The 26,610-nt window shown below is 36.9% G+C and overlaps 1 protein-coding gene across 3 annotated transcripts in view; it reads left to right on the forward strand.

The window, feature by feature from the left end:
* Window positions 1–26,610, forward strand: part of ROCK2 (Rho associated coiled-coil containing protein kinase 2) — a 133,604-nt gene that overhangs the window by 102,742 nt on the left and 4,252 nt on the right. For all 3 annotated transcript variants that reach the window (XM_042933665.1, XM_042933664.1, XM_042933666.1), the window contains exons 14-32: window positions 72–207; window positions 317–408; window positions 648–894; window positions 1,253–1,359; window positions 4,009–4,168; window positions 6,782–6,942; window positions 7,653–7,837; window positions 11,203–11,272; window positions 12,221–12,324; window positions 12,486–12,672; window positions 15,099–15,192; window positions 15,294–15,388; window positions 16,137–16,316; window positions 16,496–16,664; window positions 19,005–19,075; window positions 20,027–20,115; window positions 20,512–20,590; window positions 21,576–21,837; window positions 21,925–22,138. In XM_042933665.1, the coding sequence (XP_042789599.1) occupies window positions 72–207; window positions 317–408; window positions 648–894; window positions 1,253–1,359; window positions 4,009–4,168; window positions 6,782–6,942; window positions 7,653–7,837; window positions 11,203–11,272; window positions 12,221–12,324; window positions 12,486–12,672; window positions 15,099–15,192; window positions 15,294–15,388; window positions 16,137–16,316; window positions 16,496–16,664; window positions 19,005–19,075; window positions 20,027–20,115; window positions 20,512–20,590; window positions 21,576–21,837; window positions 21,925–22,138 (2,702 nt within the window). The remainder of the gene's footprint in view (window positions 1–71; window positions 208–316; window positions 409–647; window positions 895–1,252; window positions 1,360–4,008; window positions 4,169–6,781; window positions 6,943–7,652; window positions 7,838–11,202; window positions 11,273–12,220; window positions 12,325–12,485; window positions 12,673–15,098; window positions 15,193–15,293; window positions 15,389–16,136; window positions 16,317–16,495; window positions 16,665–19,004; window positions 19,076–20,026; window positions 20,116–20,511; window positions 20,591–21,575; window positions 21,838–21,924; window positions 22,139–26,610) is intronic.

Below are 26,610 nucleotides of genomic sequence, written 5' to 3' on the forward strand. Positions count from 1 at the left end.
TACTAAAATTGTGTTTTCATTTGATTTGTATCCATACTTTCCTTCGATAGTAACTTTAAGCATTATTTCAGATTACCTTAAGGAAAAATGTGGAATCAGCATTAAGACAATTAGAAAGAGAAAAGGCACTTCTTCAGCACAAAAATGCAGAATATCAGCGGAAAGCTGATCACGAAGCAGACAAGAAACGAAATTTGGAAAACGATGGTTTGTGGTGTAGAATATTAAATACTTACCAAGAAAAAAATTAAATGTGTATGTATGTGTGTGTTGTTGAAGCTTGCCACTGAAATGCTTTTTTTTTTTTTTATCACAGTTAACAGTTTAAAGGATCAACTTGAAGATTTGAAAAAAAGGAATCAGAACTCTCAAATATCCACTGAGAAAGTAAATCAACTCCAGAGACAAGTAGGTCAATCTCCATTTGTAATAGGATATTGAATTTTCTTGATGATAACTTACTAATACTAATTTTAATTGGGAATGTTACAAAAAGGCCTTTGCCTCTGATTTTAAAGGGAAATCATTAGGAAACTATTTGTAGGTTTGTTTCTTATTTTAGTTTGTAACAGGCTGATAAATAGAAGTATTTTCATTATATACGCTCGTGTTTGTTGTTGTCTGTTTGATTTTGAATGGAATAACAGCTGGATGAAACCAATGCTTTGCTGAGAACAGAATCTGATACTGCAGCCCGATTAAGAAAAACCCAGGCAGAAAGTACAAAACAGATTCAGCAGCTGGAATCTAACAATAGAGATCTTCAAGATAAAAATTGCCTGCTGGAGACTGCCAAGTTAAAACTTGAAAAGGAATTTATCAACCTTCAGTCAGTTCTGGAATCTGAAAGGAGGGACCGAACCCACGGATCAGAGATAATTAATGACTTACAAGGTATTATAAAGTAGAGATTGCACTTGAATTCATCTCGATGATTTCTATTTCGGAAATAACTTTAGATGATGGATGTATGTGCTGGAATAGCACGTTTCTGAATATACTACTCTGTTATGTGAAGCATAACATATGGAATGCATCGATAGAAAATTTTATGAATAGAAGGTTTGCTTTCAAATAGTGTGAAATATTTTCAATTATCAAAAACCACCTCCCAAAGTGACGGTTTGGGTTCCAGTTGACTTAGCCATAAAGCACTCTACCAACAATTATAAAACTTCTCAAAATTTTTTACTCTTAATTTAACATATATATACTTTGTGGGCTTATTGTTTTTAAAATGTTGCAATTTTAGGTAGAATATCTGGCCTAGAAGAAGACTTAAAGAACGGCAAAATCTTATTAGCAAAAGTAGAGATGGAGAAGAGACAACTACAGGAGAGATTTACTGATTTGGAAAAGGTAAAACACGTTCAGCTTTATATTTTGTAGGAAGATGACAAAGAGTTTTAGATTGGAAAACTTAACTCTAAAATAAGGGGTATCGGTGTGGTTTCAGTGGATGTTTCTCCCTAGGGACCCAAGGAAAACTTAGATTTTGACTACAACGTATCTTTAAAATGATAGAAAGTTACAATGGCTTTTGGCATTGAAAAGTTTTTCTTTAAAACTTCTGTAAGCCAGGGATGAGTTTTAGGCTGTGTGCAGTTAAGGTGTTATTTTTGTTCACTTATCCATTCTTTCAAGTATTTAATGTATCGTCTGTGGTAGAAATATCAAGATGCAGTCTTTGCTTGCCTTTAACAATCCCACAGTGGAGCCTCCTGGCTGTCTCAGACGGTAGAGCATGTGACTCTTGATCTCTAGGTCATGAGTTCAAGCCCCCACGTTGGACGCGGAGCCTGCTTAAAAAAATAATAAATTAAAAAAAAATACAGTCTAAGGAGTAGTACCTAAAGTCACTAATAAAGTACACGGATAATTCTAACACAGCGCGGTAAGCAGACTGCTCGAAGAATGGACAGGGTATATTGGATGCACAGGACGAAGCCCTAATCTGACAGGGCAGGATTGGTTGGCAGGGTAAAGGCACATTCTGAGTTGGGCAGGACAGCAGGAGCAAAAGTATAAGGATGGGAAATAGAAAAGGCGTAGCTGGTTTATTTAACGCTAACTGCTCAATAGTTCTGGAGTATAGAGCAGGGGTCAACAGATTTTAATCTTTTAAGCAAAAGACAATGAATATTTTAGGCTTTGAGGGCCATATAATCTGTTGCAACTCAGCTCTGCTGCAATACGTAAAGGAATGGGTGTAGCTGTGTTCCAGTGAAATTTTATAAAAATAGACACCAGGCCAAAATGCACCTGAAGACTGCAGTGTGGTTCTCATGTCAAGTGTGAGGAATTCACTGACCAGAATGAGCTACAGACCTAGGCATGAGCTAGATCATGTGAGAGTTTGAATATTCTGTTAAACTTAATTTCTCTAGGCAACGGACCCAGCCACTGAAGGGCTTTAAATTAGATGCTCTTTTTAGACATACATTTAAGATAGATCGTTGTGTACCATGTGTGGAGAATAAATTTGAGGAGGACAAGATAAGAGGGGGGGAGACTAGTCAGAGACGTTTTCAGTAATTCAGATGATGGAGACTTAACTAGTACGGTGGTTAAAAGGATGGAAAATGGGGATGAATCTGAGAACTATCTGGAGGTAGAATATTTGGTGGCACTTAGTGATGGATTAGATAAGGCATATGTGTGGTATTTAAGGAGGACTTCTAGGCTCTTACATGGTGACAAGATATATAATGGTAACAGTAATTCATAAAGAATAAAGGGGAGAAAAGAATGAAGGGAAACAGCTCTTTTAGAAGAAATGATGACAAAATCTATTTTAGTCCTAAGTTTGAGGTGCCTTAGGATGTTCGTAAAGGAGTAAACTATGTTGAAGCTAGAAATGTTTGAGAGTCATTGGTACAGAAGTAGCTGAAGCCGTGTGAATGCAAGAGCCTATCTCGGAAAAGATTGTTTAGAGCAATGGTTTTTCAGGGCAGAGTTGATTCCTCTGTTGTTGGATTGAAAAACCTCATTTTTAGGGGCTCCTGGGTGGCTCAGTTGGTTAAGCATCTGACTCTTGATTTTGGCTCAAGTCATGATCTCAACAGTTAGTGAGCTCAAGCCCCGCCTCGGGCTCTGCCCTGACCGTGTAGAGTCTGCTTGGGATTCATTCTCTCCCTCTCCCTCTCCCTCTCTCCCTCTCTCCCTCTCTCCCTCTCTCCCTCTCTCCCTCCCCCTCCCCCTCCCCCTCTTTTCTGCCCCTCCTCTGCACATGCTCACTTGCTGTCTCTCTCTCTCAAAATAAATAAACTTAAAAAAAGAAAAAAATCATTTTCAGTGTTAAGGATTTATTTGAAAAACAAAAGAAATATTTACATATATGATACAAACTATAGAAACAAAGAATTAGAAAATCTTTTGAGGATATAGAGAAAATAGATTGACTTCTATTATTAAAGTGTCCCAACTTAAAACAAGTCTCCTATGTGGAATATCAGGGTAAATGGTAGAGGATCCTGAAAATTTGTCATCAGATACAGCAAAGGGAAATATTAGATAGGTTTTAAAGGTGAGAAATCATGATATAGAAGCTTGAAGTGGCTGAAGAACGCTGCCTCCAGAGAAGACCAGCATTTAAGGAATAGCTGGGGGAAAACTTCATAGGTGACAGACAAGATGAGAACAGGAAGCGGGGAGCCAAGTGAGTGCACTCAGGTATGTCAAGGAAATAGTTTCAGGGGCAACAGTGAGTCAAAATGGGGTAACTGCTGAAAAGTGTTTGTCGAATCTGGTGGTGAGAATATCATGTGTTACTTTATTGAGATCACACACTCTCAGTGCAGCTCCCCAAACGGTAGAGTGGAGGGATGGGGCCGTAGGTTCAGCAGGAGGTGAACAGGTGGATTCCGTGGATCATTGTTACAAGAAGTTTGAGTGAAGGGGGGAGGGAAAGTATTGAACATTCTTAGCTTGTAAAACACCGCTTTATAAGTTTTTGAAATTGTGAGCCAGTCTTTTTTGTTGATCGCTGCTATTCTAAATCTTTAATAGGAAAAGAACAACATGGAAATAGATATGACGTACCAACTAAAAGTTATACAGCAGAGCTTAGAACAAGAAGAAGCTGAGCATAAGGCTACAAAAGCACGGCTGGCAGATAAAAATAAAATTTATGAATCCATTGAAGAAGCAAAATCAGAAGCCATGAAAGGTATGCCTTTTTCCTAAGAGGGTTTTTCTGCAGCATTTTCCTAAGAATTGATTCTGTAGTCAACTCTTGATTTTGAAAAATATTTTTTTATATTTTATTGTCAAATATCGAGAACCGGAAAGAAAAACATTAGGGAAGCTTTATACACATATCATTTTTTCTCTTTATGGCAACGATCATTTCTAAGATGTAAGTCCCAAATACCGAATTATTCGACCAAATATAAGGATCAGAGAGAAATGAATATTTCAGTGATAGCAATAGTAACTGGCATAAAGAGCATGAGGTTCTAGATGTATCTTTTCAGATTTGGGGGGATTTGCTGTTTTTGTAATATTTAGTTTGACATTTACCAGTTTGTTGCCAGTTTATGCAAAATAAGTATTTTGGAAATAGTAGTTGACCTAACTAGAATACAAGCTCATTGAATATTTTGAACTCTGTCATGATGAAGATACTAGCTAGATCTGGTCAAAGTCATCCACTCCTAACGAATATAGGGTAAAATAACAGAGTTAACTTTTCCACAAACCAGCCTGTATCTTGGAATTGTCTTAGGATAATTTCTTGTTTTCCTAACTGACTGTTCATAATTATGAAGGATTTGAAATTCCAAAGGAAATTAATAAAAGACTCTTGCAAAAGATTCATAGAACTCTTAAGCAGAAATTTTATTTTAAATTGAAGCATAACATTTATGAATAATTTGGAAAAAAATAGCCTTTTAATTAATGAATGAAATTTAAATTGGAGCTTTCTTGCTTAAAATCAGTTTAGTTTCAGGCAGTAATTAAGGATGTTAAGAGATGAAATGAGTGCTTTATTTAGAAAAATCTAATTACAAGAGTGGAAATTAGTGGGCCATGTTTCCCTGTCAGGGGCCTAGAAGATAGAGCTGAATTTCTTTTGAGGTGTAATTCAAGTGCTCGCATTTGTAATACACATGTGTAACCACCACTCAAAACAAGTCATGGAATCTGTGTTTTCATCACCTACTCAGTAAGTTCACTTATGCCCCTGTCTATTCTCTGTGCCCACATTAGAGTGATTGTTTTTTTAAGTGAGTGTATCTGTCCATGTGTTATCTCTGAACTGATAAAAATGAACCAATTCAGAGTAATGGTACCTACCATTTTTTTTTTTCAAACTCCTTTTTAGAATACTAACATAAGATGTATGGTGACTTTCGTAGTTTATAGGAGTACACAAAACTTAAATGTTGCTGGTGCTCAGACCGGCTCTAAAAGCCTTTGGCTTTTCCACTGCCATTCCGTAGCTTCCTTTGATTAAGACTATGGCTTACTAATGAAAACTAGTCATGTGACCTTGTCTAGTTACTTAACCTTTTTTCTGCCTTGTTTCTTCTTAGACAGGTAAGAGTTTTAGGTTGTTTTGAAGACCAAGTGCAATGACACGTGAAAATGCTTAGAAATATTAGCTGTTATTAGTGGAATGTGAAGAATAGTTTCGTTTTTTCCACACTTTTGAAGGCAGTTCATTAAAATGAAAATTCATAGGCTTAATTTTCCCTTATATAACTTCGTAATACGATAATTCAATATTGAGCATTAGGTATGAAACAGCAGAGGAGCCCAATTGGATTTGAAAAGATTTTCTAATCAGTACATCAAAAGGTAATCCTTTAATGGTAATAACTGACATTTAATAGGAAATCACTTGTTTAGACATAAACTTTGCCTGTTCTTCACTTTTAAAAGCCTTTTCTGATTAATAAAACAAATTAAAAGTTCATTACAAATCATTTAGAAAATTCAGGAAAGTATAAAGAAGTAAGTAAAGATTAACCACAATTTTACTAATCAGGATGCTATTTTGTATATTTTCTGAAATTTTTATACCCTTTTTGCTTTTTTTCTTGGAAAATAATACTGTGAACATTCTCTTTAGGTCTTTTTAACATTGTCCTTAAATACTGAGCACTTACCAAATTCTTCTTGTATGCCAAGCAGCTATTAAGTGCCACACAGATAGTAACTAAGAATCTTCGTCACATCCCCCGTAAGGGAGAACAGGTAGTGGTATCAGTCTGCAGATGCGGAAATTGAGCCTCAGGGAGCCTAACTGATGTGCCCTGTAAGTAAGTAGGATGTGTCGGAGACAGGGTTTAACCTCAGGAACTTCGGTCCCAGCGGCTTGTCCTTTGCCATTTCCCCAAAGCCTAATTGTCCTTCTCTGCATAGTGATATGCTAATATGGAAAGAGCCATAGACGTCATAGAATCTACCTGGAATGTTTTAGGGTAAGAAAAGTAACACCAAGAGGCACAGGGTAGCAGGAAAATGAAATAAGTCTTTATTAAAAAGATATAAGCCTCTTGTAGAATCATAAGTGAAGGCACAATTTTACTTCAGTTAGAATAGATGCAATATTGCAGAGTGGTCGATTTTTCTGGACACTGGAAATAAAACTCCTGATTTCGAAGCGTGAAACTGTTGACATATCATACACATTGGGAAGAGTGATGAAAATATTAAATTGGAAATTAAAAAAAAGGCAGCATCATTTACAACAGTTTTCATAGCATGGTATCATGTATTTGATACGCTTTTTTGGTATGTGAATGCACAACTGTGTCCATTTTTGTGGCAATAGAAATGGAGAAAAACCTCTCAGAGGAAAGGACGTTAAAGCAGAAGGTGGAAAACCTGTTGCTGGAAGCTGAGAAGAGATGCTCTATATTAGACTGTGACCTCAAACAGTCACAGCAGAAAATAAATGAACTCCTTAAGCAGAAAGATGTGCTAAATGAAGATGTGAGTATGAAGTTTACTAATAAGTAATAATAAACTATGTAATGAATTCATAGTCCACGTAGGTTTAGCCATAATGTTGGTTTCATAATTAAAATTTTTTTCTTATAATCTGCAACCTTTAATTTTACTGCATTTGGATGATATGCTGAATGAATCATAATTTAAAATTTTTAAGTTATTTTTACCCTAAAGACCATATTTTATTTTAAAAAGTACGACATCAGAAATACGAAAAATATTTTACTGTGAAGTGAATTAGCTGCCTAAGGACAAAAATCTGTTTTACATGATCATATTTGCTGCAAGCTTCATTGATAAGAAAAATCAAAATCAAGGGGTGCCTGGGTGGCTCAGTCGGCTAAGCGTCCGACTTCAGCTCAGGTCATGATCTTGTAGTTCATGATTTCTCATTTTCCTCCTCCTCCTTCTCCTTCTCCTCCTTCTCTTCCTTCTCCTTCTCCTTCTCCTTCTCCTTCTCCTTCTCCTTCTCCTTCTCCTTCTCCTTCTCCTTCTCCTTCTCCTTCTCCTTCTCCTTCTCCTTCTCCTTCTCCTCTCCCTCTCCCTCTCCCTCTCCCTCTCCCTCTCCCTCTCCCTCTCCCTCTCCCTCTCTCATTCTCCCTCTCTGTCTCTCTCAAAATAAATAAACATTAAAAAATAAATCAAAGTCAAAGTAATTTATTTATATACCAAGTATACAATTTATTTTTTAGATCAGAAACTTGACATTAAAAATAGAGCAAGAAACTCAAAAGCGCTGCCTTACACAAAATGACTTGAAGATGCAAACACAGCAAGTTAACACACTAAAAATGTCAGAAAAGCAGTTAAAACAGGAGAATAATCATCTCATGGAAATGAAAATGAGCTTGGAAAAGCAGAATGCTGAACTTCGAAAGTAAGTAAATTGTTTGAGACAAAGTTTTATTCATATATATGAGTATCCACATGTAAATTATCTTAATTTTGGTTTACCTGCGGGTTTTCTTTTGATCATTTTCTTGACCACATTTGCTCTCTTTTTCTGTTTAAGTAATATGTTGAGTGCCGCTGTTATCCCTCGAGATTATATTTGCTTCCCCAACGATTTTTTTTTACTACTTCTACCTGTTGCCGCCTCTGTAAATGAATAACCAAGTATCACCAGGCGTTTGAGGAAAGTGTTCAGTACTAAAGAGAAACACTGTGATAAAGAAAAAGGAAACGTACCCCCAGATGAGGAATATATTAAGGAAAGAAGAGGAAAGCACAAACAAATAAAAAAAGCCTATTAGTAATAATTAGTATTGATCAAAACTTCTAGGAGATAGTACTTCCATTAAACAAGAAGCCGGCATAAAGCAAAAAGGGCAGCCAGAATGAGAACGAGCTGTTAAAGATGAAAAATGACCGCATATACATTTATTAGGATGGTTTGAAGAAAAATTCAAAGAAATTTCATCGACTGTGGAAGAAGAGGGCATGACGTAGAAGGTGTGTGGCCCAGGGGTTCTAGCACCAGACAGAGAAGTCTAGAGAAGGAAGGAAGAGGAGGAAGTTGTTAGAGAAATAATGGAAAACAGGTTTCCCGTGGCGGGAAGAGAAGTCTTCAGATTGAAAGGACTCAACCGAAAATAAGTGAAGGAAAGACCCGCATTTGGACGTGTTCTCGTCAAATTTCAAAAACAAGAGAAAGGGTGGGTGGGAGTATTGCGGTTCTCATCCCGGACTGGGGAGGCTGTGGTTTGTGGTTGATGGAGCAGGAAGTGAGGCTTGGCTGTATGGCTGAGGCCAGTGATATGGCTGTGTTAGGAGAGCTGGGGAGAGGTGAGGGATAGGAAGAGCTAACTCCCCACTCTGGCAGCAGGGAACTAGTAAAGAAGAGTTTAAATTTGTGTCAAGAAATAAGCTGAGATGTGGAGGTAGTTACCAAAAGAACGAAACGGAATTGAAACGAAGTGAATTCCTCCAGGGGAGTGAATTGAGGGTGTGAAGACGTGTGGAAAGAGAGACCGCTCCCTTTCTGGCCGATTTTTTCTGTGCCATTCTGTACTTTTTCATTGTAACCATGTACGTATAATGGGTTATTTTTTTGAAAAGTACTTGTCTTAAATACCTAATAAATGTTAGGTGTTTAAAGTTACACGTAAGTGGATGATGGCAGCTCTTCAAGGATATTAAAATTATACTGAGGTTTGCTGCAAATGGGCTTAGCCGATGATGATGAGATCATTCCAAAAATTGACCTTTGATATAGTATTAATCAGCATCTTTCCCATTTTTGACTCAGAAAAATTAGAATCCTCGCTTTTAATAGCAGGCACCTCAATAGTAAAATACAGATATAACACATAAAGTGACAATGAGTGATAACTTTCTTTATGTGGAGGTTTTAAGAGCCAGTAAGTAAACAAAGTGACCAAATTATGTTAAATGAGAATAAGAATAAAAGCCTTAAGTAACACACAGATTGAAAACAGTATGATTAAATCATTTGGTCTGAGTCTTTCTTGCTGTGTATATTTTTAAATATCTAGGTGGTATTTAAATGTCTTTTCCCTATAAAATACTCAGACTAAACAGTAAATGTTCCCCTTAATGAATGCAGACGTAGTTCATCTCGCCAGAAAGAATCTACTGTGATAGTTCGTTATTTACTCTTCTGTATCTGTACAGTGTATGTAGGGTTGAGTTTTTTGTAGATTTTGGAGCATTTTTGTTTTCTAATTGTATCATATATGTGGTGTTCTTCTCCAATTTGCCTTTTTCCCCTTAGCTTAGACTTGGAATAATTGTGATTTTTATGTTTTCTTAGTAACCCTAGGATTTGGGGTGCCTGGGTGGCTCAGTCAGTTAAGCCTCCATCATTGGCTCAAGTCATGATTTCACAGTTTGTGGGTTTCGAGCCCCACATTGGGTTTTCTGCTGTCAGCACAGAGCCCACTTCAGGTGTCCCTCTCTCTCTGCCCCTCCCCTACTTGCACTCTCTCTCTCTCTCTCAGAAATAAATAAACATTAAAAAAAAAAAAAACTCCAGAATTTATTTCAACACAACCTCTTAAATGGGTTGTGAGGCTCACTTTTTATTTTATGTATTTTTTATTTAATTTTATTTCTTTATTGAAGATATATGCATACATATATGTAATAATGCATACAGAAAAAACACACAAATGATATGTAGAGCTTCGTGAATTTTTACAAAATGTACAAATCTGTGCAATTTAAACATCTACATTTAAACATAAAAGCTAGGGGCGCCTGGGTGGCTCAGTTGGATAAGCATCCAGCTTCAATTCAGGTCACGATCTCATGGTTCATGGGTTCGAGCCCCTCGTCGAGCTCTGTGCTGACAGCTCAGCCTGGATCCTGCTTCCGATTCTGTGTCTCCTCTTCTGTCTCTATCTGCCCCTCTCCTGCTGGTACTCTGTCTCTCTCTCTCAAAAACAAATAAACACTAAAAAAAATTTTTTTTTTTTTTTAATAAACATAAAAACTTGTGCGTCTTTCCTCCCCTCTGGCCCCTTCTCAGTTATTTCTTCACTCATCCTAAGATGACCAATTCTCAGGTCCTCTTTTAATTCTACTAGTTGGGCAGAAATGGCTGATCACAGTGAATGTGTGACAATATATAATTTAGTATTACTGTTCTAATATATCACTATTTGGTCTCAGCACCCCCTTACACTCTTAAAAATTATGAAGGGCCCCCCAAAATTTTTGTTTATGTGAGTTATATCTCATGATATTTTTTGTGTTAGAAATCAAAACAGAGAAAATTTTATTTGTTTAATTTACTTACTTTAAATGTTTATTTATTTTGAGAGAGCGTGGGAGCACAAATGGCAGAGAGAGAGAATCCCAAGCAGACTTGTGCTATCGGCGCAGAGCCCGATGCAGGCTCGAATCCGTGAACTGTGAGATCGTGACCTGAGCTAAAACCAAGGGTTGTATGCTCGACCGACTGAGCCCCAAAACTGAGAAAATTTTAAAACACGAGAGCATACAAACATATTTCATTAGCTGTTGGAATGGTGACATCATATGTTATAGAACTTTAAAAAAAAGTCTATACTTACTAGTGAGAGAATGAGAATTTGAAAAAAAAAAAACAAAAAAACCCACCACACTGGTGATTAGTATTACGAAAATAATTTGACCTCTTGGGACTTCTTTTTTTTAAAGGCTCCAGGGAAGCCCAGTGGTTCCCTAGGCCACATTTCAAGAGTTGCTGGTTTAATATATAGGTAGCTTATTTGAACCTTTGCTTTAATGTCCCCGCAGAGAACGTCAAGATGCAGACGGGCAAATGAAGGAACTCCAAGATCAGCTTGAAGCAGAGCAGTACTTCTCAGTAAGTTCCGGATACGTTAGTTTGAAGATTGTCGTGTTTGTAGAATTAAAAGTTTGCTGCAGAATGAGGAAAACGATTCTTGTCTTTAGGATAGATTCTTCTAGCAAACATCAGACAGATTGGGATAGGATGTTTCGTACCACACAATTCATGTAGAAAGAATAGCTGGGCAAGTGACTATTGATAGCTTAACAGAAATCTATTATCATTGCTAGAAAAATAGTTCTAAGCACATCAGTGAAGTTGATTTAAAAAACATTGCTTTTTGAGGAAGAATTTTCATGAAGAAATTGTCATTTTAATGTTTGCATTTTTAAAATCAGTTTTAAAATATGAAGTAGTAATGTCACCTTTGTTTCATTTAAGCCAACAAAATTTCCTTGTCTAAATTAGTAGTATACTTCTTTCTTTGCCTCTTTATCCTACCAATCTGTGTCATTTAATGAGAAGTTCTGATACCCAGTTGAAAAGCAAGCTTCTTGGGGCGCTCGGGTGTCTGAATCCATTGAGCGGCTGACTTTCGGCTCAGGTCACAATCTCACAGTGTGTGAGTTGAAGCCCCACTTCGGGCTCTCTGCTGTCAGCACAGAGCCTGCTTCAGATCCTCTGTCTCCCTTTCTCTCTGCCCCTCCCCCACTCTCTCACACGGGCCTGCGTGTGTGCGCGCTTTCTCTCCCCCCCCCCCCCCCCCAAATAAATAATTAATTAAAAAAATTTAAATCAAGCTTCCAAGTTATTAGCAGAACTTGTATTAGTTACTTGGTTGATTACTAGAAAAGCCCATTAAACTATTAGTTTGCTCGGAGGCCCAACATTACTCAGTGTTCAGGAACATATTTGTGTTCAGCTTGACTTTTTGTGTGGATAGACCTTGAATGTAGAAATAATGTTCCTGCTGATGGTGATAATGGCGGTGACATGTTTCTTCTGTTCTATTTTGCTGTTTAGACTCTCTATAAAACACAGGTGAGAGAACTTAAAGAAGAATGTGAAGAAAAGACCAAACTTTGTAAAGAATTACAGCAGAAGAAACAGGAATTCGAGGACGAAAGGTACAGAAGGAGATTCTTATCTCTTTTGTTGATAACTGGGCACTCAGCTCCTAGAACGGTACCTGCTGTGCCCTCAGTAAGAATTTGTCGATGAAGTGTATTAGAAACTTGGACTTCCTAGTGAAAATTGAACATTAAAATCATGTATCATTAAAATGTAGGGACTCCTTGGCTGCTCAACTGGAGATCACCTTGACCAAAGCAGATTCTGAGCAGCTGGCTCGTTCAATTGCTGAAGAGCAATATTCTGATTTGGAAAAAGAGAAAATCATGAAAGAGCTTGAGATCAAAGAGATGATGGCTAGACACAAACAGGAACTCACTGAAAAAGATGCTACAATTGCATCTGTAAGTAAAGTTTTTTAGTCCTTTTTTGATTTTAATTAAATTACTGTATCACAAATGTTACTTAGAAGTGCTAGGAAAGTACTGCAGACAGAAATGAAAAGTTGTATATTCTGGCTTTGGGACGTTTTATCCAGTTAACCACTAGCTTCTCAGTGTCGTTTGGCAGAAAGAGGCTCGCAGAAAGAACTACTTGCAATGGCTCTGCCTGTTGGTAAATTCGGAGTGAAAGGACTAAAGGGAAAGGGAAAAAGCAAAAGCAGAAAACAGCATAAACCATTTTTTTCTTGCTAAACAAATCTTAGTTCAGAAGAATCTTGAAACTACCATGAAGGTAGTCCTATGTAACTTGAAAAAAAAATTATGAGAGTTTCAAAGAGAAGGAAAACATCAAGTAGTTGAATTTGTTTTATCAGTTATCTGGGTCATTAAAATGGTACATTGATTAGAAAGTGTGGCATCGGAGCCAGGGACGCTTATTCCCGTTCAGTGGAAATAAGTAGGGAGGCCAGAAGTAGACTCTCGCACGTAAAGACCTTGGTCTGTGAGAGCAGTGTCGACAGACACGTCGGTGGGAAAGGATACAGATACAATGAAAGGTTTGGGATGACTCTTTTTGTGTGGGAAGGAATGAAGTTAGATCCTTACCTTTTACAACATAACAAGAATAAATTCTAGCTATCTTTTTTTTTTTTTTTTTTTTTTATTTATTTTTGGGACAGAGAGAGAGACAGAGCATGAACGGGGGAGGGGCAGAGAGAGAGGGAGACACAGAATCGGAAACAGGCTCCAGGCTCCGAGCCATCAGCCCAGAGCCTGACGCGGGGCTCGAACTCACGGACCGCGAGATCGTGACCTGGCTGAAGTCGGATGCTTAACCGACTGCGCCACCCAGGCGCCCCAATTCTAGCTATCTTAAAGATCTAAAGATGAAAAAGAAAAACTTTAAACAGAACAAAATCCAGAACTTACTGTAGCAGAAGACCACAAACTGCAGGGAGAAGATACTTGTAATGTTTTTATTAAACGGGATTTGTGTCTAGAACACATGTGGCGCTCTCGAGCTCAATGAGAAGAAGTTAAACAATCCAAAAGAAAAATTGGCCAAAAGAGAAAACCCTAAAAACATAAGCAGATACTTAACCTAAATACTCTTTAAGAAAGGCTAGATAAAACAACTTTGAAATACCATTTCGTATCCATTACGATGGCAGAATTCACTATCTCATTTCAAGCGTTTGAAGGGTGTGTGGGAAATGACGTTCTTATTTAAAGCTATGAGGAGTATAGATTTAGTATGGTATAGTATAGTGTATAATGTGGCAATTTAAATATTATTTATTCTAAATATGAAAAATTAAATATTCATATAATCCAAAGAAAGTTGATGGTTAAGATAAATATGGTAGAGAAATTCAGGTACAATTTTTATAGCAGCATAAATGTTTGTAATAGCGAGAAATTCAAATGTCTTAGCAGTCAGTCTTCTCAATAGATGAATGAATGGATAAATGCTATGTGGTAGAAGATGGGACTGCTCTATCACTTAAAATGATTTAATTAGATCTTTATATATCAACAGTTTAATTCTTTTTTTAAGTTTACTTATTTGGAGAGAGAGAAAGTACACATGCTTGAGCCAGAACAGAGTGGGGGGCAGAAAGAGAGAGAGAGAATCTCAAGCAGGCTCTGTGCTCTCGGCACAGAGCCCAACACAGGGCTCCATCCCACAAACCACAAGATCATGCCTGAGCCGAAGTCGAAGGTCGGATGCTTAAACGCTGAGCCACCCAGGCATCCCAACAATTTAATTCTTAGTATGATCTCCAGTGAAAGCAATTACAGAAAGATACAGTGTGATGCTGTTTATGGACAATTTAAAATCACATAAAACCACGCTATATGTTATGTGTTTGTAATAAAAGGATATAATCATTGATGGGAAGGATGAGCATAGAATTCACAATAAAATTTCTTTGGGGAAGGAAGAATAGGAATAGGATTTGGAGAGAATAACAAAGGATGTCAGCGTCTTTAGTAAAATTTTATTTCATTTTAAAATGTCCTGGAGGAAATACTACAGTTAAAAATTTGTTTACTCTGCATGATGAAATGCAGAGATCTGTTATGGTATTTGTTTGTTTTTAGTTTATTAAATGTTTTTCTCATTAAAAATACCACTAAGGATCTTTGAGAGAAGGGCAATGTTTTTGCTTCCTGGGGTGCATATGAAGTCTATCACAGTCAGTGAAGTTTTCACCAAGGGTGAATTTCGATAAGGTTCCACAAAGCCACGAAGCATAGATATAGATGTACTTAGAAAAATAAGAATTTTAGCAACATTCTAGGATATTTTCATTTTCAATTATTGCTTTATAACTTAGATTTTGTAAATTGTGATAGGATTTTCTTTCCGCTTTCGTTCTTAGCTTGAAGAAACTAACAGGACACTAACTAGTGATGTTGCCAATCTTGCAAATGAGAAAGAAGAATTAAATAACAAGTTAAAAGATGCCCAAGAACGTATGTATGAACAAAGAATAAGGTTTATATTTTAAATATGCCTAATGTTTTGTCAGTTGTTGTAATTATTAATATAATTTTTGCGTTTTTCCATATTTCAGAGCTATCGCGGTTGAAAGATGAGGAGATAAGTGCAGCCGCTATTAAAGCACAATTTGAGAAGCAACTATTAACAGAGAGAACACTGAAAACTCAAGTATGTGTAATAAAGTCTAAATGTGATTTTGAATTCTTTCAGTTTCTTCTCTCTTTTACATTTTACTTCCAGCATTACAGATTGGCTGTAGCAGTCATTGAATGAATCAGTATTTGTGAACCAATCACAATGACCTGATTTTTGCCAGATTGGAAGAAGCTAGATGTGGTTAGCTTTGTCCAATTCAGTGTTTACTTACGGTTTCCTTAATTTTTCCATATGGAATCACACTCCCTCCTAATTTTTTATTGTAATCTGGTAAGTTTTTCTGCTTTTAAGAAACTAGGGAGAGTAAACATTTGAGCATCCTTCTGCCAACATTTATGGTTGTACATGCGGCGTGAATCTTTGTGGGTCCCACATGCTTAGTTCTCTGGTTGAACACACTGTATTTTATTAATGTGGTGCCACTGCAGCATTCTCGTCCTCCAGGATGAAAGTGGATCTGCCTCGTAAAAGTCTCTCTAGGAACTAAAAACTCACAGTAATAGAAAGTGACATGAGATCAAACCTGATGTAATTTAAACATTTTAAATTATATTTCTTAGAGAACACGAGCATGAGAAACAAATGTAGGTTGGAGAAGGGTAACGAGTAATGGAGGGTGCGTTACTTAATATAGACAGTGTTTCTCTGTCACCCTGTATGTATAGGGAAGGAGATTATTAGTGGTCATATAACTTGCTATTGGTAAGTTATCAAGAAGCATCGATGTATTTTATTACATACTTATGTTTATGTTTTTAAGGCTGTGAACAAGTTGGCCGAGATCATGAATCGAAAAGAACCTGTCAAGCGTGGTAGTGACACTGATGTGCGGAGAAAAGAGAAAGAGAATAGAAAGCTACATATGGAGCTTAAATCTGAACGTGAAAAATTGACCCAGCAGATGATCAAGTATCAGAAAGAACTGAATGAAATGCAGGCTGTAAGAATACTTTCTGAACTCTAGATCCAAGACTTCTTTTTAAGAAGAATTATTTTCGTGTCTGCACATATTTTATTGGTTATAGGACATTTCTATTACTTCATAATTGTTAATTGAATTAAAGGAAGTTATGAGGTATATGGCATCAGATTAATTTGACGTAATTTAATTTCTTGTAGCAAATAGCTGAAGAGAGCCAGATTCGAATTGAACTGCAGATGGCCCTGGACAGTAAAGATAGTGACATTGAGCAGCTGCGGTCCCAGCTCCAGGCCTTGCATATTGGTCTGGATAGTTCCAGTATAGGCAGTGGACCAGGGGATGCTGAGGCAGATGATGGCTTTCCAGGTATGGATTTCTTTTCAGCTCTTGGGCTATTTTTATTAAACGACTTCGTCTTAAAGATAAAGCAGTTGATTGTTTTAAGCCCTATGATTGATTCTGCTCTTGAGAAAAATGTTTGTCATTTCTTTAAGAAAAGCCTACTCCTTGGAGTGGGGATTCAAATGATAGTTTAGACTTACAGTGTTTATTGATTTTTGACAAAAATGTTTGCGAAACAATGCAAAAGAAAATTCCACATGTTTGCTTAAGTTAGCTCTTTATGTATTACAGGAAGCTCTCTTTTCAGGTTTTCATTTTATTTTCTCTTAACTTCTTTCTGCATTCTTACTTCCTCTCGTGCTGGATGTTTAGTTCATATCACTCAGTCACGCACTATGGAATCCCTGTCATTCACCTACCAACGTTCCTCTACTTCTCTCAATATTGCCACTAAGCCTTCCAGTTCTCATATGCTTCTTGACTCTGATTCTGACTCAGAAGAAGAATCTTTGCCTTACTTACCCATTTCATCGGAACCTGATGGTACAGGTGATATCCTGAAAATCTTTCCCCTTTGGGGTTTGTCACCCTCCCCTTAATTTCAGTCCTTCTGCAAAGTTTTTGTAACATCGACTAATTATCCACTAACAAATTGTCCTGGTCTCCGTTAAAAAGAAAGTGCTGCATGAATAAAGAATTTTTAAAGGTATTGTCACATGGCATTGCTACTATATTTGATAGACTTATTTTGTCAACTTCAGATCATTAAAGAGCATATGGTTTTACCGTCTGTTTCGTCCATTTTCGTCCAACAAGAAATTCTTCCTGAAGTTGCATATCAAGAGTGACAAGTACAAAAAAAGCACGTAGACTGTTTGCGAGGATGTATATAGGTTTTCACTGAGTGCTTAGCCGGTCAACATTGTGTTAAGCCTTAAAAGACAGTTCAACCCAGTCTCGGTCCTGAAAGGACTTAGAGTTGAAGTGAAAAACTAAATGGACGACATAAAATCACTATGTTGAACACAAAGTTAGTATAAGTGCAGGCCTAATGTAAATGCCGTGGGAAATTAGCGTATGAGCAGCTGAATATGAGGTAAAATTTAACCCCTTACTAATTGAATGCAAAGTGAAATAGCTATAGTTTTTTTATATTGTTGCCACATTTCCCAGGTATAAAACAGTATATAATATAAATCATAAGTAATTGTATTGAAGTTTTAGATTTTAGCAGTAAATTTCAGTCTTACTCAAATTGTTAGATCATCTGATTAAGTCCCTTAAGTTGGTGGAGGACCACATCCAGACATTTCACGTGATGTGGGCTGTTTTTATAAATGTTTATTTATTTGTGAGACAGAGAGTGAGTGTGAGTGGAGATGAGCAGAGAGAGAAGGAGACACAGAATCTGAAGCAGGCTCCAGGCTCTGAGCTGTCAGCACAGAGCCCAGTGCGGCTCTTGAACCCCGAACCGTGAGATCATGACCTGAGCCAAAGTCGGACACTCAACCGACTAAGCCACCCAGGTGCCTGTCTATGGGCTGTTTTTAATGGCAGCATTTCTGTTATAGAGTCTGAAGGTCGTTGATGTAAGAGAGTATATATAGGTACTGGAGTCAGAGTTGTGTCCTCGTGTGACGCAATTTATGGAAAGCATCTAGCATAGTTCAGTACGTGATTATTAGAATAACCTCCAAAAATGCTGGTTTGCCCCTAGTTATTTCGTTAAATGATACTGATCAGATGCCTTTGAAACAAATTCTAAGGATTCAGGCGGTTTCCTTTGTTGAACTAGAATTTTACCAATTTTGCTGTTTTGGAATTTAGAAATCTTCTGGTTATATTGCTACTTATTAACCACATTTGATCTGTAATTTACACAACTTTATTTAATTTTATTTGAGCCATTTAAAAAAATCCATTTTCTCTGAACATGTAATTATTAACTTAAAAGATTTTCTCTTCAAAGAAGATATATATGCAGTAAATCTATAATTAGGCCTTCTTCCAAAGGAAAAAATTTCTCATATAGTTGTATCAGTGAGAATAGAGAACTGCTTCTCTTTTTTTGCAACTTTTCTGCTGAACTTTGCAGATGCACACATTTAATCAGCAGGGGGCATTTGACCATATAAACTATAGCGAATATAGTTCCAGTGTGGTATAACCTGGATTTTGTTTTGCATTTCATAACTTGCTTATACTGATCCTGCATCGTTATTACAGCCTAGATAATAATATAATGATAAATTCTGAGGGGCGTATTTGATTTGTTCTATGACTTTTCTGTTAAAATGTCATTATAGTTCTCATTTTCTTAGGAGAATTGTTTTATTTATCCTCATATCTTGTGCTTATTGATAGAATCAAGACTAGAAGGATGGCTTTCATTGCCTGTGCGAAACAACACTAAGAAATTCGGATGGGTTAAAAAGGTACTTGGTAGTTTTGAATATGGTTCTTTTATTTTGCTTTTGGTTTAGCTCTAGCCATTTTACTTTTGTAGTTGTAAGATACATATAACTAGAACTTTTAGACGCATAAAACTTTGGACTTTGATTTGGAATGATGTGATTTTATGTATCTTTGTGAAAAAAGCCTTTCATCATTAATGTGCTGTTAATAATAAAACAGGTTTTGATGTTAGGAAAACAGAAGCCTGTTGACTTCAGTGTTTTGCTATTTCAGTGGGAAAACAACTGTGGTTATGATAGAAAGGCTTATTTATTTCTTTTCCTCTGTTACCATGATTATTGGTATTATGTTCATTTCTGGTAAATATCTTAGTCTATTCAGGCTTCTGTAACAGAATAGACTGGGTAGTGTATGAACAATGGAACTTTATTTCTCACAGTTCTTGGGGGCTGGAAGTCTCAAGATCAGGATATTTGGGTTCTGGTAAAGGCCGTCTTCCAGGTGCAGACTTCGTGCTATGTTCTCACGTGGTGGAAGGGGCTAGGGATCTCTCTGGAGCCCCTTTTGTAAGGGCACTGATCCCATTCATGAGGGCTCTGCTCTTATGGCCTGTTCACCTTCCAAAGCCCCTTCCATTAGGTGTTAGGGTTTAACGTAAAAATTTGGGGGGAACACAGACATTCAGACCATAGCAATAAGGCTACCTGTGCTTATTGAATTTTGAAGCTAAATCAGTCTAAAAAATATTTGAATTAATATCCTTCCCAATTTGCTTATTTAAAAAATATATATGCAAACTATAAATTTGTCGTTATTTTAAGGAAGACCTTTTAAGGATATAATGAGAACTGTTTAGTTATTTAACTTAGGTATTACATGATTTTTGTTGCTGTAGAATTTGTTTTCAAAGAAAATAAACGTGATACATAGATTAACTTTAGTCATTAATTCCTTCTCTCCCTCTTTAACAGTATGTGATTGTAAGCAGTAAGAAGATTCTTTTCTATGACAGTGAACAAGATAAAGAACAATCTAATCCTTACATGGTTTTAGATATAGAGTAAGTGTTTTTATTAGAATATTTAGAAACTTTCTCTTGTAAAGTGTATGAGACAAATGTGACCTTTTTGTCAAGTTAGTGCTATTTATACATAAATATATATAGTATAGCTCCTACTGTACTGTTGTTACATTTTCTCATATTTGCCTCATAGAGATGAAAGTCTGGGGTATAGAGTTAGCTAAAACATGTTTTCTGAAACTAATTAGAAAATTTCCGACTTCCTGGAAATACTCAAAATCTCAAGGAGTGATTGAATTAATAGAAGTAAGGTATCCTATGACCCTCTAACGTGGGTCAAAGTAGTCCATTTTAACTTCTGACATAAGTATAGGATAACTAATGTAATTTGATCCTTTAGTAATATTTTATTCCTTTATTAAAAATCTTTTATAGCAAATTATTTCATGTCCGACCAGTTACACAAACAGATGTATATAGAGCAGATGCTAAAGAAATTCCAAGGATATTTCAGGTAAACAGCCTTCTGTGTCTTTCATGCTTATTCTGTTTGGATACATCTTTATTCCTCTCTGTCTTGGTAAAGTCTGTAGTATGTTTATATCCTGTTTCTGGCCTTTGCTTTCCTTTTGTTCAAGGTTCATTACGACATTTTTATTTTAGTTTTTAAGTTTTTCTTAATGTTTATTTTTTTGAGAGAGAGGAAGAGTGCAAGTGGGGGAGGGGCAGAGAGAGAGAGAGGGAGACACAGAATCCGAAGCAGGCTCCGGGCTCTGAGCTGTCAGCACAGAGCCCGATGGGAGGGTCGAACTCACCAACCGTGAGATCATGACCTGAGCCGAAGCCGGACGCTCCACCTGAGTCACCCAGGCGCCCCTCATTACGACATTTTTAAACTATACCCTTTCTCTTCTGTTTCTGACTTTATGCTCAGCTCTCTATAAAGTTAAAGTTGTTTGTGAAGTTGAATTTTGCACCCAGTAGCCCTTTGACTTCCAATTTAAAGTGAAGCCAAATGCTTCCCTGTTCTACTTTTGTTTTAAAATTAGTCAAACCCACAATTACTGAGTTCCTTCTATGTGAAAACCATTGTGCTTGGGGTACTGTGGGAGAGTTGGCCACTTATTTCTGGATACTTGTAATGTTTATTTGGGGTGTATTATACATCGTTTCCTCTTTCTTCCTCAACTCTCCAAATACAAATCTTTCCATTAAAGCTACGTTAGCAGTTATCACCCAGTTGTCAGTTTTTGAGAATCGTAGAGCATCACTTTGTATAATTGCCACATCCCTTTGGGGGGATTGACTTGAACGCTCCCTCCCAGAAAAACTTTCTGATACCCATCAAGCGAAAATTTACCTTTTGGCCTATTCTGATAAAATTGCTGAAACACAGTAAGATCTCCTGGATAAAATAAGGAGGCACATTTGAACAAGATAGATTTTTTCCTGAAAAAAATTTCCTGGAAATCATTCATCATTCTTTTTGCTATTTATAGATTCTGTATGCCAATGAAGGAGAAAGTAAGAAGGAACAAGAATTTCCCGTGGAGCCCGTGGGAGAAAAGTCAAATTATATTTGCCATAAGGGACATGAGTTCATTCCTACCCTCTATCATTTCCCAACCAACTGTGAGGCTTGTATGAAGCCTTTATGGCATATGTTCAAACCCCCCCCTGCGTTAGAGTGCCGCCGCTGCCACATTAAATGTCATAAAGATCACATGGACAGAAAGGAGGAGATTATAGCACCTTGCAAAGGTAAATAGTAAATTACTTGTTCCATCAATGTTCTTTACATTCAGGTCCATTTAAACACATTAGTTTTTTCCAAATATTTCTTTTTAGTGTATTATGATATTTCGACGGCCAAGAACCTGTTGTTATTGGCAAATTCTACAGAAGAGCAGCAAAAGTGGGTTAGTCGGTTGGTGAAAAAGATACCTAAAAAGCCTCCAGCTCCAGACCCTTTTGCACGGTCATCTCCTAGAACTTCCATGAAGATACAACAAAACCAGTCTATTAGACGGCCGAGTCGACAGCTTGCCCCAAACAAACCAAGGTAATGCATAAAAATGTGGTTAAAAATTACAGTGTCTTTTTTAATATTTCACTATTTGTGTTCAACTACAAATTTTCCTGATTGTAATGTACCTTTGCCTGGTATTTTAATGAACTGTGGACTACCAAATGTTGGAAACTATTTTAGTGTATATATCTTATTCATTGATTCAGTTAAATGTAACACAGATTTGTTGACTAAATCACACACATATTAAATTCAACCTAAAATATATAAAGGGCTCACTTTTGTCATGTTTATGTATATAACCATAATATTTTGAGATTTTGTAAGCATATTGACTGATTTAGTGATTTAGTAGACAGGATGTACACACAGATCCATAAGTGTCAGGTACGCATATTGTGTTTAATATTGCAAACCTCTTTTATGTTAGACAACTTGGGAGGCAGGATCAAAATCTTCCTTAAGTTTCAATTTCACATCTATAAGTTTAGAATAATAACTTGTTTCTCATTTAAAGAGCAATAGAGATCAACCTTAAAAATGCAGATATTAATTAATGGTTAAAGTGGGTGTGCCTTATATTTGAGGCAGAATTGGGACTAGGAAGTAAATCCAGAGGTAATGATGAATGCAAAAAACATTTTGATGGCACCATTTTCATATGGCGACATTATAGTAATTTAATTCTTGATTCAGAATAACCATTTCTTGGCTTACTAGCTACTACGACATTTGTAAATATTGCTGTTTATTGAAATGAATGTGAAGATTTGGTTAGCTAAAGGATAAAGTATACGCTGAGATCAGGTATCCAGTTTTGGGCATCCTTTTTGTTCCCTGACACAGGGCCTTCAGTGCATGAGTAATGATGTGCCCTGGCTGTGTTATCAGAGACCTTTGCATTCTAACCACAGACCTCTTAAGTGAAACTTTTCTTGAAACTAGTATTTCAAGGTTGAATTGGTGTTTTAGCAGTGAAAATGCTGAATTTTTCTGTGAGGTATGGGAAAATTAAATACTATAAAATTAGCGATTATGATAGTAATTAAGCTGAAGAAGCTCAAAGAATTCAGAGACACTGAAGGTCATTCTGTGTGCCATGTGCAAAACATCTAAAAATTAAATTTCTGTTATTAATATTGAACTATTAATGCATAGATGCTGTGCTGTTTCAATAGCTTACAATATCTCGTGCTTTACAGCTTCCCAAGTGCTTCTATAATCTGTTCACTCATTCAGCTTTCCATATATTCTGTCATTGGAACTTTAAAATATTCCTGTGGAGTAGAACAGATAGGTATTATTGTCTTTCTTTTTGATTGAGACTCTAGAAGGGCAAATGATTTCAGAGTCAGGACAATAAGAACTCCAATCCTTTTGAGACATTTTACTCTTCTGTGCAATTTGACAAGTCAATGATTTCACTACTTGTGATAACATACAGAATTCGTTTATGAAGCAGTTTTCAGACCAAGTGGGGCATATTTTCAATTACGTAACAGTTTTCGTGTTCACTTCCTGGTAAATACTTTCTTTGTCATCCCCTTCCCTCCAGTTCAGCATTATGGTCTATTGGAGGCACATTTACTTTTTATTTTTGTTGCTTTTTGTTTTATTTTAGTTCTGGCCCCGCCCTTCGAATCATTCTTCACTGATTTTTTAATACATTTTGCATAGCAACAGTAAGTAATAGGGATTTCTTTCTCTCACAACTATGCATGTAGCTGAAACTAATATCAAAACTGACTGTAAAATGTATAGGGTATTTTGTGAATATTTTTCATCTAATATATACTCTTTGAAGCTGAAAGCATAGAGATGGGCACATTTAGGATGCAATTTTGTACTTTATTTTGCATCTGCAGCATTATTTTCATTGTTAACATCTGTGCCTCCATTGCTTCATTAACTCATAGAATTGTATCTGTGTCTGTCTGACGTGAATCACCCTCCAGTTTCCATTTCATTTTGGGCGTCACATTTTAAGAGTAGCATACACAAATTGGGGGGTATACAGAAGAGAGTAACCGAGGTGGTAGTGGGTCATTTGAAAGTGTTACACGTGTAGCAAGTGAAGGAACTAAGGATTTTTTTTTTCCTTAGAGTAAGTGTGCACATGCGCACATGTGAGCGGGAGAGAGGGAGGGAGAGAGAGAGATCTAAGTAGGCCCCATGCCCAGCGTGGAGCCCAAAACAGAGCTTGATCTTCTGACTGCGAGATCATGACCCGAGCCAAAACCAAGAGTCGGACGCTCAACTGACTGAGCCACCCAGATACCCTAAGGACTAAAGATATTTAATCTTGTGAAGAAATGATTTGGAAGGATGGGAGATCATAAACAGCGGTAAAGATTTAAAGAACTTTTCTGTGGATGACCTATTAGAACAAGAACCAACCAGAGAGGCACGTTTGTAACTCAGCAAGGGAAAGGTATCAGGCAGTCAGAGATTTCCAGAATTGGGAGGCTGGGCTTGCTCTAGAATAGTAAGTGCCTTGTCACCACTCTTGGTGCCTGAGTCGAGTGACTGCTGGGTGACACTGTGGAAGAACGGCCTCCTCAGCCTGTCACGTGTGTGTAGTCTGACAGCCGCACGGCTCCGGAGGGGAGTCAAGCATTGGCCTTGATGGCCTTTAACATTCTGCTCATAAATTTGTAACTTTCCTATAGGTAAAAGGGTAGACCTGTTACAGGATCATTCAGCAACATCAGGAACAGCACTTCTGGTAGACGCCACAGCTCCTTGTGTCAGCCCAGCCTTATTTGAACTAATTGGCACGGCGTCGTTCTTGAATGTTTGGCTTTGTTAGACACCATCGAATATGCATATATAAGTGTGTACGTATTTATGTGTACACTAAAAGATAACACCCATAAACATCTAACCTCTCCTTTTTTTTTTAACTTTTCCTCAGTAGTTGTCTTTGTTAGTGACCACACCATTACATTGTTTTCTTTTGGCTTTTGTGACATTCTTGGTTCTCATTCTCCTCTTCACTGTCTTTTCAGCACTTCCTTTTCTCTGTAGTCAAGTGTTTTAAGTTGATGGTTAAGTAAGTGTTAGCGACTGTTATGTAAAATAGTATTTTTGAGGGCATATTTTATGTCGGGCACTCTTCCTGTGAGTTTTAACTAAATAAGTTATTTATCCTTATAACCAGCCTGTGATTTAGCTCTTAATGTCTCCACTTAACAGATGTGGAGGCTGAGGCACAGAAGCACTGTGCACCTGCGGTCACACGCCTAATACGCAGCAAAGCCATGAGTTCAGATCCGGATGGTCTAGTTCCAGATCCCACATCCTCTGCTGTAATACCTCGTTGCCTCACAGCGATAACAGTAGAAATGAATTGACAGCTTATAAGGCAGAATGTGTAGAAATGCTATTCCAGGGGAATGATTTCTTGATAATTTTGATTAAAAAAAAACCTTGCTAGAAAAGTAGGAAATTTGTGAATAAAATACTGATTTGTGATCAAAATAGTTTGGAGAGATCCTTAGTTTGTTCCAAAGCAGGACACAGAATGCTGGTCTCTGCTGAGGGCATTTCTCTTTAATTATTTTCCTTTTCGAGGTCTTCTTTAAAAATCCAGTGTTTAAGCCACACATAAAAGTATAAAGCAAAAATACAACAAATGCTCATTTACCCAGTTTTAAGAAATAAAGCATTGCCAGCCCTGTTAAAACTTAAGTGTCGGGGGAGCTCTTACGTCATCATTAGTTTTGTTCTTTTCCATTTATAAACATTAGAAAGTTAACAGACTGCTTATTTAGGGGAAAACGAAAAAAACTATATACAACTTGAAGTGTCAAAAATAAATCCATTCAATGAAGTAGAAGAAAATAGGGGAATATGTGTCTGATCTTGGATTGGAGAACTTCTTAGGAGTAAAAGCGAAGAAAGTTAGAGATTGAGTGATCAAAAGCTAAAGCCTTGTAAGTTTTAAAAATACCATATATTTGCAATACGTATAAGAAAGATGGGTTAGTATCTTTGTATATAGGTAAGTCATTAAGAAAAAGAAGATTGCCTCTTCCCAATATAAACATTACTGAGGAACATGCAGATGCAGCATTACTATAAATACAAAAACGAGATCAAGTTGATTATTAAGCAAAGAAATTAAATTAAAACTGCCAACCTGGTAGGGATTAAGAAACATAGTATTGGCGAGATGTAAAGAAATGGGCAGTCTACTATACTTCTAGCAGAACTCAAAGTTGTAATGCTCCCTTTCCAAAGCAGTCTTTGGCAATAATTTTCATGGGCCTGAAGTGTATCCTTACTGATAATTTAAGGGAGGAGATAGGAAATCAAACAGATAGTTACAGTACTATTTAAAAATTTTTTTTCATAATAAGAAGCATGAGTGAGTGTTAGAGGGGAACAAAGGAAAGCATGGAGAATTCTGCCTAAGGGCATCAAGAGACGTCTCCAAAAAGGGAAGATCAGTAATTTTCCAGGTAAAATAATAAGGGAAAAGACGGTGGTAGGCAAAATGTTGA

This window comes from Panthera leo, chromosome A3, assembly GCF_018350215.1.
Source record: "Panthera leo isolate Ple1 chromosome A3, P.leo_Ple1_pat1.1, whole genome shotgun sequence".
Classification (NCBI taxonomy): Eukaryota; Metazoa; Chordata; class Mammalia; order Carnivora; family Felidae; genus Panthera; species Panthera leo.